General features: G+C 44.0%; 1 protein-coding gene across 3 annotated transcripts in view; it reads left to right on the forward strand.

The window, feature by feature from the left end:
* anks1b (ankyrin repeat and sterile alpha motif domain containing 1B) overlaps positions 1–17,346 on the forward strand; it is a 414,498-nt gene that overhangs the window by 234,402 nt on the left and 162,750 nt on the right. For all 3 annotated transcript variants that reach the window (XM_065008369.1, XM_065008370.1, XM_065008371.1), the window contains one exon: positions 4,370–4,512. In XM_065008369.1, coding sequence (XP_064864441.1) covers positions 4,370–4,512 — 143 coding nt within the window. The remainder of the gene's footprint in view (positions 1–4,369; positions 4,513–17,346) is intronic.

Below are 17,346 nucleotides of genomic sequence, written 5' to 3' on the forward strand. Positions count from 1 at the left end.
TGATCACCCCTCTCTCTCTCGATCTCTCTCTCTCTCTTTCTTTCTATTTCTCTATATATCTCTGTCTTGCTGTCTCTCTCTCTCCCCCTTTCTCTCTCTACCTACCTTCTCCCTCTCATACAAACACTTTCTTCCTCCCTCTCTCTCCTCTCTGCTGTATCTCTCTGCTGTATCTCTCTATCTTATAGCCCACTCTTTCTCTACATCTCCCATCAACTACCAACTACCTCCCTCCCTCAGACTGTCTTTGTGACACACACACACTCACACACACACACACACACACACACACACACACACACCCTCACGTCAATCATCAGTGCTGACAGGCTTATTTACTCTACAAGAAAATAGAAAATACCATATCTGTTTATATTTATCCCTCTGACCCCCCCCCCCCCACGCTCTCTCTATGTCACTTTGTCTCTTTATCTCTGTCTCTCTACCTATCTTCTCATACAAACACTTTCTTCCTCCCAGATAGGTTTGGATGGTATACTGTATGTACCAGGTGTATTCAACACTTACCATACGAGGTCCAGAACATACTGGTTTTCTGTTCTATCTGATGCATTAATTGCACCTACCTGGTGTCCCTGTTCTCCATCAGTCCCTGATTATAAAAACGCAGTGGAACTGGCTTCGATGTCCAGATGTGAGGTTTTCTATACCGTCAATACTATTGAAACAATTTCTTATATATATTTTTTATACATTTCAATATAAACTCAGAAAAAAAAGAAACGCCCCTTTTTCAGGACCCTGTCTTTCAAAAATAATTTGTGAGGAGGAGCTGCACTGCAGTACTTAATGCAGCTGGTGGCCACACCAGATACTGACTGTTACTTTTTATTTTGACCCCCCTTTGTTCAGGGACACATTATTCCATTTCTGTTAGTCACATGTCTGTGGAACTTGTTCAGTTTATGTCTGTTTTTGAATCTTGTTATGTTCATACAAATATTTACACATGTTAAGTTTGCTGAAAATAAACGCAGTTGACAGTGAGAGGACGTTTCTTTATTTGCTGAGTTTATATTTGAGTAATAAGCATTTCACTACACCCGCAATAACATCTGCTAAATATATGTATGCGACCAATAAAATGTTATTTGATGTTATATATTTGTTGTTACTTTTTAAGTAAATGCCTGCAGTCAACTTGTGCAGTACGTTAGGACATGGCTCTACAACCCTGTTGATGGAGCACTGCCCACCTGTTGGTTTTTGCTCCAACCCCAGTTGTAACTGACCTTATTCAGGTATCAACCAGCTCATTATTATATGCTCTAGATTAGAGTTGGAGTTAAAACCTACAGGACGGTATCTCTCCAGGAACAGGGTGGGAGTTAAAACCTACAGGACTGTAGCTCTACAGGAACAGGGTGGGAGTTAAAACCTACAGGACTGTAGCTCTACAGGAAAAGGGTTGGAGTTAAAACCTACAGGACGGTAGCGCTACAGGAACAGGGTTGGAGTTAAAACCTACAGGACTGTAGCTCTACAGGAACAGGGTGGGAGTTAAAACCTACAGGACTGTAGCTCTCCAGGAACAGGTTTGGAGTTAAAACCTACAGGACTGTAGCTCTACAGGAACAGGGTTGGAGTTAAAACCTACAGGACTGTAGCTCTACAGGAACAGGGTTGGAGTTAAAACCTACAGGACTGTAGCTCTCCAGGAACAGGGTGGGAGTTAAAACCTACAGGACTGTAGCTCTACAGGAAAAGGGTTGGAGTTAAAACCTACAGGACTATAGCTCTACAGGAACAGGGTTGGAGTTAAAACCTACAGGACGGTAGCTCTACAGGAACAGGGTTGGAGTTAAAACCTACAGGACGGTAGCTCTACAGGAGTTAAAACCTACAGGACGGTAGCTCTACAGGACCAGGGTTGGAGTTAAAACCTACAGGACGGTAGCTCTACAGGAACAGGTTTGGAGTTAACCTACAGGACGGTAGCTCTACAGGAACAGGTTTGGAGTTAACCTACAGGACCGTAGCTCTACAGGAACAGGGTTGGAGTTAAAACCTACAGGACGGTAGCTCTACAGGAACAGGGTTGGAGTTAAAACCTACAGGACGGTAGCTCTACAGGAACAGGGTTGGAGTTAAAACCTACAGGACGGTAGCTCTACAGGAGTTAAAACCTACAGGACGGTAGCTCTACAGGAACAGGGTTGGAGTTAACCTGCAGGGCGGTAGCTCTACAGGAGTTAAAACCTACAGGACGGTAGCTCTACAGTAACAGGGTTGTAGTTCAAACCTACAGGACGGTAGCTCTACAGGAACAGGGTTGGAGTTAAAACCTACAGGACGGTAGCTCTACAGGAACAGGGTTGGAGTTAAAACCTACAGTACGGTAGCTCTACAGGAGTTAACCTACAGGACGGTAGCTCTACAGGAACAGGGTTGGAGTTAAAACCTACAGGACGGTAGCTCCACAGGAACAGGTTTGGTGTTAAAACCTACAGGATGGTAGCTCTACAGGAACAGGTTTGGAGTTAAAACCTACCGGACGGTAGCTCTACAGGAACAGGGTTGGAGTTAAAACCTACAGGACGGTAGCTCTACAGGAACAGGGTTGGAGTTAAAACCTACAGGACGGTAGCTCTACAGGAACAGGGTTGGAGTTAACCTACAGGACGGTAGCTCTACAGGAACAGGGTTGGAGTTAAAACCTACAGTACGGTAGCTCTACAGGAGTTAACCTACAGGACGGTAGCTCTACAGGAACAGGGTTGGAGTTAAAACCTACAGGACGGTAGCTCTACAGGAACAGGTTTGGTGTTAAAACCTACAGGATGGTAGCTCTACAGGAACAGGGTTGGAGTTAAAACCTACAGGACGGTAGCTCTACAGGAACAGGGTTGGAGTTAAAACCTACAGGACGGTAGCTCTACAGGAACAGGGTTGGAGTTAAAACCTATAGGACTGTAGCTCTATAGGAACAGGGTTGGAGTTAAAACCTACAGGACGGTAGCTCTACAGGAACAGGGTTGGAGTTAAAACCTACATGACGGTAGCTCTACAGGAACAGGGTTGGAGTTAAAACCTACAGGACGGTAGCTCTACAGGAACAGGGTTGGAGTTAAAACCTACAGGACGGTAGCTCTACAGGAACAGGGTTGGAGTTCAAATCTACAGGACGGTAGCTCTACAGGACCAGTCAAAAGTTTTGACACACCTACTCATTCAAGGGTTCTTCTTTATTTTGACTATTTTCTACATTGTAGAATAATAGTGAAGACATCAAAGCTATGAAATTACACATATGGAATCATGTAGTATCAATAAAGTGTTTAACAAATCAAAATATATTTTAGATTCTTCAAAGTAGCCCCCCTTTGCCTTCATGATAGCTTTGCACACATGATTCCATGATTTGATGTCTTCACTATTATTGTAAAATGTGGAACATTGTAAGAATAAAGAAAAACCCTGGAATGATCAAGTGTGTCCAAACTTTTGACAGGTTCTGTATACATTTTGTTCTAATAATTTTTCATCGGAAAGGCAGAGAAGTGTTTTTATCAAAAGCAGTCACTTTTGCTTGGGAAAACACAGAATGCTACTAATTACTACAGGTACTCAATTAGGCCACTTTTTTGTTTTGACTCCCGGGAGATAGCGTTTCCTCCTGGTCCTCTTGAGAAGGATACCTGGAGATAACGTGTCCTCCTGGTCCTCTTGAGAAGGATACCTCTGTGTGATTCCCCATGTCTGTGTCAAGGTCTAATTGGACAAATATTTGAGCGACTGTACGTTTGTGTAGCACGACAAGGACTGACTGATAGACTACACATGCACGCACACACTTGTGGGAGTGTGTGTACGTCTCTCTTGTTGACTGCTGATTGAAATGGATGGTTTTTCCCTTTAATGTGGTTGAGAAATTAGATTCTGTCCACCCTCTGAACTCGTTTCCCCTCCCTCTCTTTCCTCTCCTCCCTCTCTTTCCTCTCCTCCCTCTCTGTTTCTTATTTTCTCCCTAACTGATCACACACTGGGGAAATCAACTCTGACATCTGAGTCCTCATCAGGCCACTCTTTCCTCTCTCACTCCTTCAGAGGTGTGTGTGTGTGTGTGTGTGCGTGTGTGTGTGAGACACAAAAAGAAAGATGTGCTCAGTTGGTTGGCCATTTGAGCGCACATGGCAGCTGCCACATCTGAGGTTCACATCTGAACTCCAGTGGAAATGCATTGCAGCCTTGCCCCTCCATGGATACCTGCTGTTCTGTCTCTCTGTTTGGATTGCTCTTCATTTGATCCAGGCTTAATTAAATATACCCCCCCTTCTCTTGTCTCACTCTCTCTCTCCACTCCCCCACCCCCCTCTCTCCCTTTCTCTCTCTCTGTCTCTCTTTCAAGGCCACTCTCCCCAGGTGATGGTGACTGAGCCGGAGCTGTGTAACCATAGGAACAGCTCCTCACCGACGGGGCCTACTCCAGACTGCTCTCCCCCCTCCCCAGACACTGCCCTGAAGAGCATTGACAGAGTCATCCACCCACAGGTGAGCCACATAATGTAAACCTCCCCCGCGCCACACACACACACACAAGGTGAATGGCGTATTTGGTTGAGTGAAGCTGTGTAGGGATGTGGGACCACAAATAGATGTGACCTCTAAAGTGATCTTAGCAGAAGGTAATAGGTCTTTCACATTGGAAGAATATGCAGTTCGAGTACAGTAATGTTTTTATTCAATGTAGCATGTCTCTCTTGCTTTCTCTCTCTCTTTGTATCTCTCTCTCTCTCTTTGTATCTCTCTCTCTCTCTTTGTATCTCTCTCTCTCTCTTTGTGTCTCTCTCTCTCTTTGTATCTCTCTCTCTCTCTTTGTATCTCTCTCTCTCTTTGTATCTCTCTCTCTCTTTGTATCGCTCTCTCTTTGTATCTCTCTCTCTCTTTGTATCGCTCTCTCTCTTTGTATCTCTCTCTCTTTGTGTCTCTCTCTCTCTTTGTGTATCTCTCTCTCTTTGTATCTCTCTCTCTTTGTGTCTCTCTCTCTCTTTGTATCTCTCTCTCTTTGTGTATCTCTCTCTCTTTGTATCTCTCTCTCTTTGTATCTCTCTCTCTTTGTATCGCTCTCTCTTTGTATCTCTCTCTCTCTTTGTATCGCTCTCTCTTTTTTTATCTCTCTCTCTTTGTATCTCTCTCTCTCTTTGTATCGCTCTCTCTCTTTGTATCTCTCTCTCTTTGTGTCTCTCTCTCTCTTTGTGTATCTCTCTCTCTTGTATCACTCTCTCTCTTTGTGTCTCTCTCTCTCTTTGTGTCTCTCTCTCTTTGTGTCTCTCTCTCTCTTTGTGTATCTCTCTCTTTGTATCTCTCTCTCTTTGTATCTCTCTCTCTTTGTATCGCTCTCTCTTTGTATCGCTCTCTCTTTGTATCTCTCTCTCTCTTTGTATCGCTCTCTCTTTGTATCTCTCTCTCTTTGTATCTCTCTCTCTCTTTGTATCGCTCTCTCTCTTTGTATCTCTCTCTCTTTGTGTCTCTCTCTCTCTTTGTGTATCTCTCTCTCTTTGTATCACTCTCTCTCTTTGTGTCTCTCTCTCTCTTTGTGTCTCTCTCTCTCTTTGTGTCTCTCTCTCTCTTTGTGTATCTCTCTCTCTTTGTATCTCTCTCTCTCTCTTTGTATCTCTCTCTCTTTGTATCACTCTCTCTCTTTGTATCTCTCTCTCTCTTTGTGTATCTCTCTCTCTTTGTATCACTCTCTCTCTTTGTATCTCTCTCTCTTTGTGTCTCTCTCTCTTTGTGTCTCTCTCTCTTTGTGTCTCTCTCTCTTTGTATCACTCTCTCTCTTTGTATCTCTCTCTCTTTGTGTCTCTCTCTCTTTGTGTCTCTCTCTCTTTGTATCACTCTCTCTCTTTGTGTATCTCTCTCTCTTTGTATCTCTCTCTCTTTGTGTCTCTCTCTCTCTTTGTGTATCTCTCTCTCTTTGTATCACTCTCTCTCTTTGTGTCTCTCTCTCTCTTTGTGTCTCTCTCTCTCTTTGTGTATCTCTCTCTCTTTGTATCTCTCTCTCTTTGTGTCTCTCTCTCTCTTTGTGTATCTCTCTCTCTTTGTATCACTCTCTCTCTTTGTGTCTCTCTCTCTCTTTGTGTCTCTCTCTCTCTTTGTGTATCTCTCTCTCTTTGTATCTCTCTCTCTCTCTTTGTATCTCTCTCTCTTTGTATCACTCTCTCTTTGTATCTCTCTCTCTCTTTGTGTATCTCTCTCTCTTTGTATCACTCTCTCTCTTTGTATCTCTCTCTCTTTGTGTCTCTCTCTTTGTGTCTCTCTCTCTTTGTGTCTCTCTCTCTCTTTGTATCACTCTCTCTCTTTGTATCTCTCTCTCTTTGTGTCTCTCTCTCTTTGTGTCTCTCTCTCTTTGTATCACTCTCTCTCTTTGTGTATCTCTCTCTCTTTGTATCTCTCTCTCTTTGTGTCTCTCTCTCTCTTTGTGTATCTCTCTCTCTTTGTATCACTCTCTCTCTTTGTGTCTCTCTCTCTCTTTGTGTCTCTCTCTCTCTTTGTGTCTCTCTCTCTCTTTGTGTATCTCTCTCTCTTTGTATCTCTCTCTCTTTGTATCGCTCTCTCTTTGTATCACTCTCTCTCTTTGTGTCTCTCTCTCTCTTTGTGTCTCTCTCTCTCTTTGTGTCTCTCTCTCTCTTTGTGTCTCTCTCTCTCTTTGTGTATCTCTCTCTCTTTGTATCTCTCTCTCTCTCTTTGTATCTCTCTCTCTTTGTATCACTCTCTCTCTTTGTATCTCTCTCTCTCTTTGTGTATCTCTCTCTCTTTGTATCACTCTCTCTCTTTGTATCTCTCTCTCTTTGTGTCTCTCTCTCTTTGTGTCTCTCTCTCTTTGTGTCTCTCTCTCTTTGTATCACTCTCTCTCTTTGTATCTCTCTCTCTTTGTGTCTCTCTCTCTTTGTGTCTCTCTCTCTTTGTATCACTCTCTCTCTTTGTGTATCTCTCTCTCTTTGTATCTCTCTCTCTTTGTGTCTCTCTCTCTCTTTGTATCTCTCTCTCTTTGTATCACTCTCTCTCTTTGTGTCTCTCTCTCTCTTTGTGTCTCTCTCTCTCTTTGTGTCTCTCTCTCTCTTTGTGTATCTCTCTCTCTTTGTATCTCTCTCTCTTTGTATCGCTCTCTCTTTGTATCGCTCTCTCTTTGTATCACTCTCTCTCTTTGTATCGCTCTCTCTCTTTGTATCTCTCTCTCTTTGTGTCTCTCTCTCTCTTTGTGTATCTCTCTCTCTTTGTATCACTCTCTCTCTTTGTATCTCTCTCTCTCTCTTTGTGTCTCTCTCTCTCTTTGTGTCTCTCTCTCTCTTTGTGTCTCTCTCTCTCTTTGTGTCTCTCTCTCTCTTTGTGTATCTCTCTCTCTTTGTATCTCTCTCTCTCTCTTTGTATTCTCTCTCTTTGTATCACTCTCTCTCTTTGTATCTCTCTCTCTCTTTGTGTATCTCTCTCTCTTTGTATCACTCTCTCTCTTTGTATCTCTCTCTCTTTGTGTCTCTCTCTCTTTGTGTCTCTCTCTCTTTGTATCACTCTCTCTCTTTGTATCTCTCTCTCTTTGTGTCTCTCTCTCTTTGTGTCTCTCTCTCTTTGTATCACTCTCTCTCTTTGTATCACTCTCTCTCTTTGTGTATCTCTCTCTCTTTGTGTATCTCTCTCTCTTTGTATCACTCTCTCTCTTTGTATCACTCTCTCTTTGTATCACTCTCTCTCTTTGTGTATCTCTCTCTCTTTGTGTATCTCTCTCTCTTTGTATCTCTCTCTCTTTGTATCTCTCTCTCTTTGTGTCTCTCTCTCTTTGTATCACTCTCTCTCTTTGTGTATCTCTCTCTCTTTGTATCACTCTCTCTCTTTGTATCACTCTCTCTCTTTGTATCACTCTCTCTCTTTGTGTATCTCTCTCTCTTTGTATCACTCTCTCTCTTTGTGTATCTCTCTCTCTTTGTATCACTCTCTCTCTTTGTATCACTCTCTCTTTGTATCACTCTCTCTCTTTGTGTCTCTCTCTCTCTTTGTGTATCTCTCTCTCTTTGTATCACTCTCTCTCTTTGTATCTCTCTCTCTTTGTATCTCTCTCTCTTTGTATCACTCTCTCTCTTTGTGTCTCTCTCTCTCTTTGTGTATCTCTCTCTCTTTGTGTCTCTCTCTCTCTTTGTGTATCTCTCTCTCTTTGTGTCTCTCTCTCTCTTTGTGTATCTCTCTCTCTTTGTATCACTCTCTCTCTTTGTATCTCTCTCTCTTTGTATCTCTCTCTCTTTGTATCTCTCTCTCTCTTTGTGTCTCTCTCTCTTTGTGTCTCTCTCTCTCTTTGTATCTCTCTCTCTCTTTGTATCACTCTCTCTCTTTGTGTCTCTCTCTCTTTGTATCACTCTCTCTCTTTGTGTCTCTCTCTCTTTGTATCACTCTCTCTCTTTGTGTATCTCTCTCTCTTTGTATCACTCTCTCTCTTTGTGTCTCTCTCTCTCTTTGTGTATCTCTCTCTCTTTGTATCACTCTCTCTCTTTGTATCTCTCTCTCTTTGTGTCTCTCTCTCTCTTTGTGTATCTCTCTCTGTATCTCTCTCATCTCTTTCTTTCTCTCTCATTTCTCTCTTTTTCTCTCTTTTGCGCTTTCTCTCTTTTGTATTTCCATCTATCTTTGTATATCTCTCTCTCTCTCTCTCTCTCTCTCTCTCTCTCTCTCTCTCTCTCTGTCTCTGTCTCTCTGTCTCTGTCTCTCTCCTTATTTTTCCAGTGCAGTGTGATGCTAGTAACACACACACACACACACACACACACCATTGTAGTGTGAAGGAATACTTGGTGCCTGGCTTGTTGAAGACAGGAGTTTACGGTTGCTGCAGCAGGTTTCAATATTTACCTCTCTCACAAACACACATAGACCCCCCAACCCCAACGTGCACACATTGTCTATTTTAAATGTTTTAAATTTGCATATTTATATTTAGCAGGCATTCCCTGCTACTGCTGTGTGTTCTCAGAGTGAAATACACAATTCAAGAGCAGAATATGCACCAGCCTAATAACAAGCTAGAGTATTAGATTCCATGATTCATTCTTGAAACTTGATTTACTTTCATATTATTGCTCCATCTGGCTAGTTCATCTGTTGTGTAATACAGTCTGTGTAGTCAATAGAGCTTTAACACAGGCTGTATCACAACTGGCCGTGATTGGGAGTCCCATAGGGCGGCGCACAATTGGCCCAGCGTCTTCCAGGTTTGACCGGTGTAGGCCATGATTGTAAGTAAGAATTTGTTCTTAACTGACTTGCCGAGTTAAATAAAGATTAAATAAAAAAGTATAAATAAAAACTGGTGCCCTTGGGGACAGATCTAGGATCAGCTTACCCTCCCTAAATTATAATTGTAACCATAGGGGAGGGAACAGAAACAGACATTAGATCGGTGTCTAGGGTGATTTTGTCCAACTTCCAAGATCATCACCAAGTCAGAAAAGGGTATCGGCTCATGTCGATGTGAATACCTTTTGTTCTCGTCGTTCTTTATTCTCCTTTCTGATCTGTTCTGCCGTCTGGCCATGTTAGATCCCCTAAAGCTCTTGATCTCTGACAGGAGAAGACCGGAGCAGAAAAAAAGAGGGATGTGACAAAGGGATGAGAAGATAAAGAGGGGAGATGTGACAAAGGGATGAGAAGATAAAGAGGGGAGATGTGACAAAGGGATGAGAAGATAGAGGGGAGATGTGACAAAGGGATGAGAAGATAAAGAGGGGAGATGTGACAAAGGGATGAGAAGATAAAGAGGGGAGATGTGACAAAGGGATGAGAAGATAGAGGGGAGATGTGACAAAGGGATGAGAAGATAAAGAGGGGAGATGTGACAAAGGGATGAGAAGATAAAGAGGGGAGATGTGACAAAGGGATGAGAAGATAAAGAGGGGAGATGTGACAAAGGGATGAGAAGATAAAGAGGGGAGATGTGACAAAGGGATGAGAAGATAGAGGGGAGATGTGACAAAGGGATGAGAAGATAAAGAGGGGAGATATGAGAAGATAAAGAGGGGAGATGTGTGTGGTGTCTGTCTGTAAGTCTTTGTCAGGGGTGTTATCATCTCAATGATCTGAAGACTTGAGGCCGTACTGCTGTTCCTACACCCCACTGGCTAAATGTCTGTCTTCACTGCTAAGCCGTGTGTGTGTTGTTTGTTTGTGTGTGTGTGTGTGTGTGGGGGGTGTTGTTGTTTACCAGACAATCACACAGTACTAGTCGCCACCCTGTGATGACACCCCTCTAGGCATGTTGCTTCCGCACACACACACACACACACACACACACACACACACACACACAGATATATATATCTGGCGACTAGTATATATATATATACACACACATATACAGTTGACGTCGGAAGTTTACATACACTTAGGTTAGAGTCATTAAAAGTAATTTTTTCAACCACTCCACACATTTCTTGTTAACAAACTATAGTTTTGGCAAGTCGGTTATAGGACATCTAATTTGTGCATGACACAAGTAATTTTTCCAACAATTGTTTAAAGACAGATTATTTCACTTATAATTCACTGTATCACAATTCCAGTGGGTCAGAAGTGTACATACACTAAGTTGACTGCCTTTAAAAAGCTTGTAAAATTCCAGAAAATTATGTCATGGTTTAGAAGCTACTAACAGGCTAATTGACATAATTTGAGTCAATTGGAGGTGTACCTGTGGATGTATTTCAAGGCCTACCTTTAAACTCAGCTCAGTGGCTCTTTGCTTGACATCATGTGGAAATCAAAAGAAATCAGCCAAGACCTCAGAAAAAAAATTGTAGACCTCCACAAGTCTGGTTCATCCTTGGGAGCTATTTCCAAATTCCTGAAGGTACCACGTTAATCTGTACAAACAATAGTATGCAAGTATAAACACCATGGGACCACACAGCCGTCATACGGCTCAGGAAGGAGACGTGTTCTGTCTCCTAGAGATGAACGTATTTTGGTGCGAAAAGTGCAAATCAATCCCAGAACAACAGCAAAGGGCCTTGTGAAGATGCTGGAGGAAACGGGTACAAAAGTATCTATATCCACAGTAAAACAAGTCCTATATCAACATAACCTGAAAGGCCGCTCAGCAAGGAAGAAGCCACTTCTCCAAAACCGCCATAAAAAAGCCAGACTACGGTTTACAACTGTACATGGGGACAAAGATCATACTTTTTGGAGAAATGTCCTCTGGTCTGATGAAACCAAAATAGAACTGTTTGGCCATAATGACCATCGTTATGTTTGGAGGAAAATGGGGGATGCTTGCAAGCCAAAGAACATCATCCCAACTGTGAAACACGGGGTGGCAGCATCATGTTGTGGGGGTGCTTTGCTGCAGGAGGGACTGGTGCACTTCACAAAATAGATGACATAATGAGGCTGGAAAATTATGTGGATATATTGAAGCATCATCTCAAGACATCAGTCAGGAAGTTAAAGCTTGGTCGCAAATGGGAATGACCCCAAGCATACTTCCAAAGTTGTGAAAAAATGGCTTAAGGACAACAAAGTCAAAGTATTGGAGTGTCCATCACAAAGCCCTGACCTCAATCCTATAGAAACTTTGTAGACAGAAGTGAAAAAGTGTGTGCGAGCAAGGAGGCCTACAAACCTGACTCAGTTACACCAGGAGGAATGGGCCAAAATTCACCCAACTTATTGTGGGAAGCTTGTGGAAGGCTTCCCGAAACTTTTGACCCAAAGGCAATTCTACCAAATACTAATTGAGTGTATGTAAACTTCTGACTCACTGGGAATGTGATGAAAGAAATAAAAGCTTAAATAAATCATTCTCTCTATTATTCTGACATTTCACATTCTTAAAATAAGGCGGTGATCCTAACTGACCTAAGACAGGGAATTTTTACGAGGAAATAATGTCAGGAATCATGAAACTGAGTTTAAATGTACTTGGCTAAGGTGTATGTAAACTTCCGACATCAATTGTACATACTGTTACGATTTACTAGGAGTGGTGGGTAGAATCAGGTGCAGAGAGCAGGGTTCAGTAGATTGTCAAATTTATTCTCCGGCGCATCAAAACGGTCACGCCAACACACAGGGCGCATACAATTTACCAGCCCAAACAACAGGACCAAAATAGTTCGGAGAATACATACACGAAAAAACCACCATACAACAGAGTAACAAAAAACAAGCCCGCACAAATGCCCAGCAGCAAATGATGCCACTCACACTAATGTCCTGCTTGCTCAAACCTCTCAATGTTTAAGTTTAGGCATTAATTCAGAATGGTTAAGGAAAGGGAGCCCATCCGCCAACCCCACCTCACTAGCAAACCACAACCCTACTTGATGATAATAGCGTGCACTGTTGCCCATAGTGCCCAGTTTTGAAAGCATCTCCTGACGTCCTGGGACCTGGACACACGTTGAATAACCCCTTGGATCTCGAGTTACCTGACTGCTCCTCCATCCCAATCTCTCGTTCTGTCCTTTTCTCTCTCCCTCCCCTCTGGTTAATTTATCAGACTGATGTCTTCTCTCTCTCCAAACACACTGGTGATGCACAGATAGCATGGGCTGGTTATCAGGGATATTGAGACCTTGTGTGTGTGCTCGATCGCACACATGTATGTAGACCTGTGACGCCTTCCTTGAGACATTTCCCTGATAAACCTTAGTCTTCTATCTCCCGTGGTGCTGCCAGTCTCTCTCTCCAGCTCCAGTGATCTACCATGTCCAGATGAGACACTGCTTATAACTGGAAGTATTGGCGATAACACAGTTACACACAAATCTGTGAACACACACACGCTCCCCATCTCAAACAAACGGACACACGGAAGAGTGTTGATAAGGCAGACTTGCCTGTCTGCCTGTGCATACTATAGATTAGATGTAGATATAGGTGACATAGAGAGGTTGAGTGGATGTAGAGGCATGGCACGCAGATAAGAGGGCACAACCAAATATATTCCCCCTCAGGAGACTGAAAAGATTTGGCAAGGGTCCTCAGATCCTCAAAAGGTTCTACAGCTGCACCATCGAGAGCATCCTGACCGGTTGCATCACTGCCTGGTATGGCAACTGCTTGGCCTCCGACCGCAAGGCACTACAGAGGGTAGTGCGTACAGCCCAGTACATCACTGGGGCCAAGCTTCCTGCCATCCAGGACCTCTATACCAGGCATTGTCAGAGGAAGGCCCTAAAAACTGTAAAAGACTCCAGCCACCCCAGTCATACTGTATTAAAAATAAAAACAGAAATACCTTATTTACATAAGTATTCAGACCCTTTGCTATGAGACTCGAAATTGAGTTCAGCTGCATCCTGTTGCCATTGATCATTCTTGTAGAAATAACTCATCTTGACTGCAGTCCACCTGTGGTAAATTCAATTGATTCAGCATGATTTGGAAAGGCACACACCTGTCTATATATGGTACCACAGTTGACAGTGCATGTCAGAGCAAAATCCAATTCATGAGGTCGAAGGAATTGTCCATAAAGCTCAGAGACAGGATTGTGTCAAGGCACAGATCTGGGGAAGGATTCCAAAAGATGTCTGCAGCATTGAAGGTCCGCAAGAACACAGTGGCCTCCATCATTCTTAAATGGAAGAAGTTCGGAATCACCAAGACTCTTCCTAGAGCTGTCCGCCCGCCCAAATTGAGCAATTGAGGGAGAAGGGCCTTGGTCAGGGAGATGACCAAGAACCTGACAGAGTTCCTCTGTGGAGATGGGAGAACCTTCCAGAAGGACAACCACCTCTGCAGCACTCCACCTATCAGGCCTTTATGGTAGAGTGGCCAGAATGAAGCCACGCTTCAGTAAAAGGCACATGACAGCCCATTTGCTAAAAGGCCTAAAGAACTCTGACCATGAGAAACAAGATTCTCTGGTCTGATGAAACCAAGATTGAACTCTTTGGCCTGAATGCCAAGTGTCACATCTGGAGGAAGCCAGACACCGCTCATCAGCTTGCCTATACTATCCCACTGTGAAGCATGGTGGTGGTAGCACACAGCCAGACTTGAACCTGATCGAACATCTCTGGAGAGACCTGACAATAGCTGTGCAGTGATGCTCCCCATCCAACCTGACAGAGCTTGAGAGGATCTGCAGAGAAGAATGGGAGAATCTCCCCAAATACAGGTGTGCCAAGCTTGTAGCGTCATACCCAAGAAGACTCGAAGCTGTAATCGCTGCCAAAGGTGCTTCAACAAAGTACTGAGTAAAGGGTCTGAATACTTATGTCAATGTAATATTTAAGTTGGGTTTAAAAAATGTTTTAAAAAGAATGTTGGAAAAACCTGTTTTTGCTTTGTCATTATGGGGTATTGTGTATAGATTGATGAGGTTAAAAAAAAAAAAAAAAAAAAAAAAAAAATTTTTTAGAATAAGGCTGTAACGTCACAACATGTGGAGGGAGGGTTGTGTGTGTGATTTGATATAGTCGGTGTCCCAGCGTCTCCGTTTCCCCTTTGACCTGCAAGCAGGCGAAGACATGCACACCCACACACACACACACACCCACACACACACACATGTGCACCCACCCACACACACCCACACACACACACATACACACACACACACCCACACACACACACATGTACACACACACACATGTGCACCCACACACACAATCACTTTGCCATGCATCTGTTAGTAGGCAACTAGACATGGCAGGTAGCCTAGTGATTAGAGCGTTGGTCCAGTAACCGAAAGGTTGCTGGATCGAATCCCTTAGCTGACAAGGTAAAAATCTGTCGTCCTGCCCCTGAACATGGGCCGTCATTGTAAATAAGAATTGGTTCTTAAATGACTTGCCTAGTTAAATAAAGGTTAAATAAAACATTTAAAAAAAACTTCAATCACTGATCCACTGGGGTTGTGTTTACAGACCGTGCTGCTCAAACACACACATACACACACACACACACACACACACACACACACACACACACACACACACACACACACACAAGCACGCATACATACACACACCATGATCAATGGACTGTGATTATCTCTATTTGGTTTGGCGGCAGATTGTGGAAGGGAGAGTGGAAAGACAAGAGTGTGAAAGACTAAGTGCTTTAATGGGACTGAGAGGGAGATGTTGAGGGAGATAGATAGTGGATGAGAGAGAGATGTTGAGGGAGATAGATAGTGGATGAGAGGGAGATGTTGAGTGAGAGATAGTGGATGAGACAGAGATGTTGAGGGAGATGTGGAGGGAGATGGATGGTGGATGAGAGGGAGATGGATAGTGGATGAGAGGGAGATGGATAGTGGATGAGAGGGAGATGGATAGTGGATGAGAGGGAGATGGATAGTGGATGAGAGGGAGATGGATAGTGGATGAGAGGGAGATGGATAGTGGATGAGAGGGAGATGCATAGTGGATGAGAGGGAGATGGATAGTGGATGAGAGGAAGATGTTGAATGAGAGATAGTGGATGAGATGGAGATGTTGAGGGAGATAGTGGATGAGAGGGAGATGTGGAGGGAGATGGATAGTGGATGAGAGGGAGATGGATAGTGGATGAGATGGATAGTGGATGAGAGGGAGATGGATAGTGGATGAGAGGGTGATAGATAGTGGATGAGAGAGATGTTGAGGGAGATTGAGAGGGAGATGTGGAGGCAGATGGATAGTGGATGAGAGGGAGATGTTGAATGAGAGATAGTGGATGAGATGGAGATGTTGAGGGAGATAGTGGATGAGAGGGAGATGTGGAGGGAGATGGATAGTGGATGAGAGGGAGATGGATAGTGGATGAGATGGATAGTGGATGAGAGGGAGATGGATAGTGGATGAGAGGGAGATGGATAGTGGATGAGATGGATAGTGGATGAGAGGGAGATGGATAGTGGATGAGAGGGAAATGGATAGTGGATGAGACGGAGATGGATAGTGGATGATAGGGAGATGGATGGTGGATGAGGGGGAGATGGATAGTGGATGAGGGGGAGATGGATAGTGGATGAGAGGGAGATGGATAGTGGATGAGAGGGAGATGGATAGTGGATGAGAGGGAGATGGATAGTGGATGAGAGGGAGATGGATAGTGGATGAGGGGAGATGGATAGTGGATGAGAGGGAGATGGATAGTGGATGAGAGGGAGATGGATAGTGGATGAGAGGGAGATGGATAGTGGATGAGAGGGAGATGGATAGTGGATGAGAGGGCATGATAGTGGATGAGGGGAGATGGATAGTGGATGAGGGGAGATGGATAGTGGATGAGGGGAGATGGATAGTGGATGAGAGGGAGATGGATAGTGGATGAGAGGGAGATGGATAGTGGATGAGAGGGAGATGGATAGTGGATGAGGGGGAGATGGATAGTGGATGAGGGGGAGATGGATAGTGGATGAGAGGGAGATGGATAGTGTATGAGAGGGAGATGGATAGTGGATGAGAGGGTGATAGATAGTGGATGAGAGAGATGTTGAGGGAGATTGAGAGGGAGATGTGGAGGCAGATGGATAGTGGATGAGAGGGAGATGTTGAATGAGAGATAGTGGATGAGATGGAGATGTTGAGGGAGATAGTGGATGAGAGGGAGATGTGGAGGGAGATGGATAGTGGATGAGAGGGAGATGGATAGTGGATGAGATGGATAGTGGATGAGAGGGAGATGGATGGTGGATGAGAGGGAGATGGATAGTGGATGAGATGGATAGTGGATGAGAGGGAGATGGATAGTGGATGAGATGGATAGTGGATGAGAGGGAGATGGATAGTGGATGAGAGGGAGATGGATAGTGGATGAGACGGAGATGGATAGTGGATGAGATGGAGATGGATAGTGGATGAGGGGGAGATGGATAGTGGATGAGAGGGAGATGGATAGTGGATGAGAGTGAGATGGATAGTGGATGAGAGGGAGATGGATAGTGGATGAGAGGGAGATGGATAGTGGATGAGAGGGAGATGGATAGTGGATGAGAGGGCATGATAGTGGATGAGGGGGAGATGGATAGTGGATGAGAGGGAGATGGATAGTGGATGAGAGGGAGATGGATAGTGGATGAGAGGGAGATGGATAGTGGATGAGAGGGAGATGGATAGTGGATGAGAGGGAGATGGATAGTGGATGAGGGGGAGATTGATAGTGGATGAGGGGGAGATGGATAGTGGATGAGAGGGAGATGGATAGTGGATGAGAGGGAGATGGATAGTGGATGAGAGGGAGATGGATAGTGGATGAGAGGGAGATGGATAGTGGATGAGAGGGCATGATAGTGGATGAGGGGGAGATGGATAGTGGATGAGGGGGAGATGGATAGTGGATGAGATGGAGATGGATAGTGGATGAGAGGGAAATGGATAGTGGATGAGAGGGAGATGGATAGTGGATGAG

The sequence above is a fragment of the Oncorhynchus nerka genome, linkage group LG23 (genome assembly GCF_034236695.1).
Source record: "Oncorhynchus nerka isolate Pitt River linkage group LG23, Oner_Uvic_2.0, whole genome shotgun sequence".
NCBI classification, from domain to species: domain Eukaryota; kingdom Metazoa; phylum Chordata; class Actinopteri; order Salmoniformes; family Salmonidae; genus Oncorhynchus; species Oncorhynchus nerka.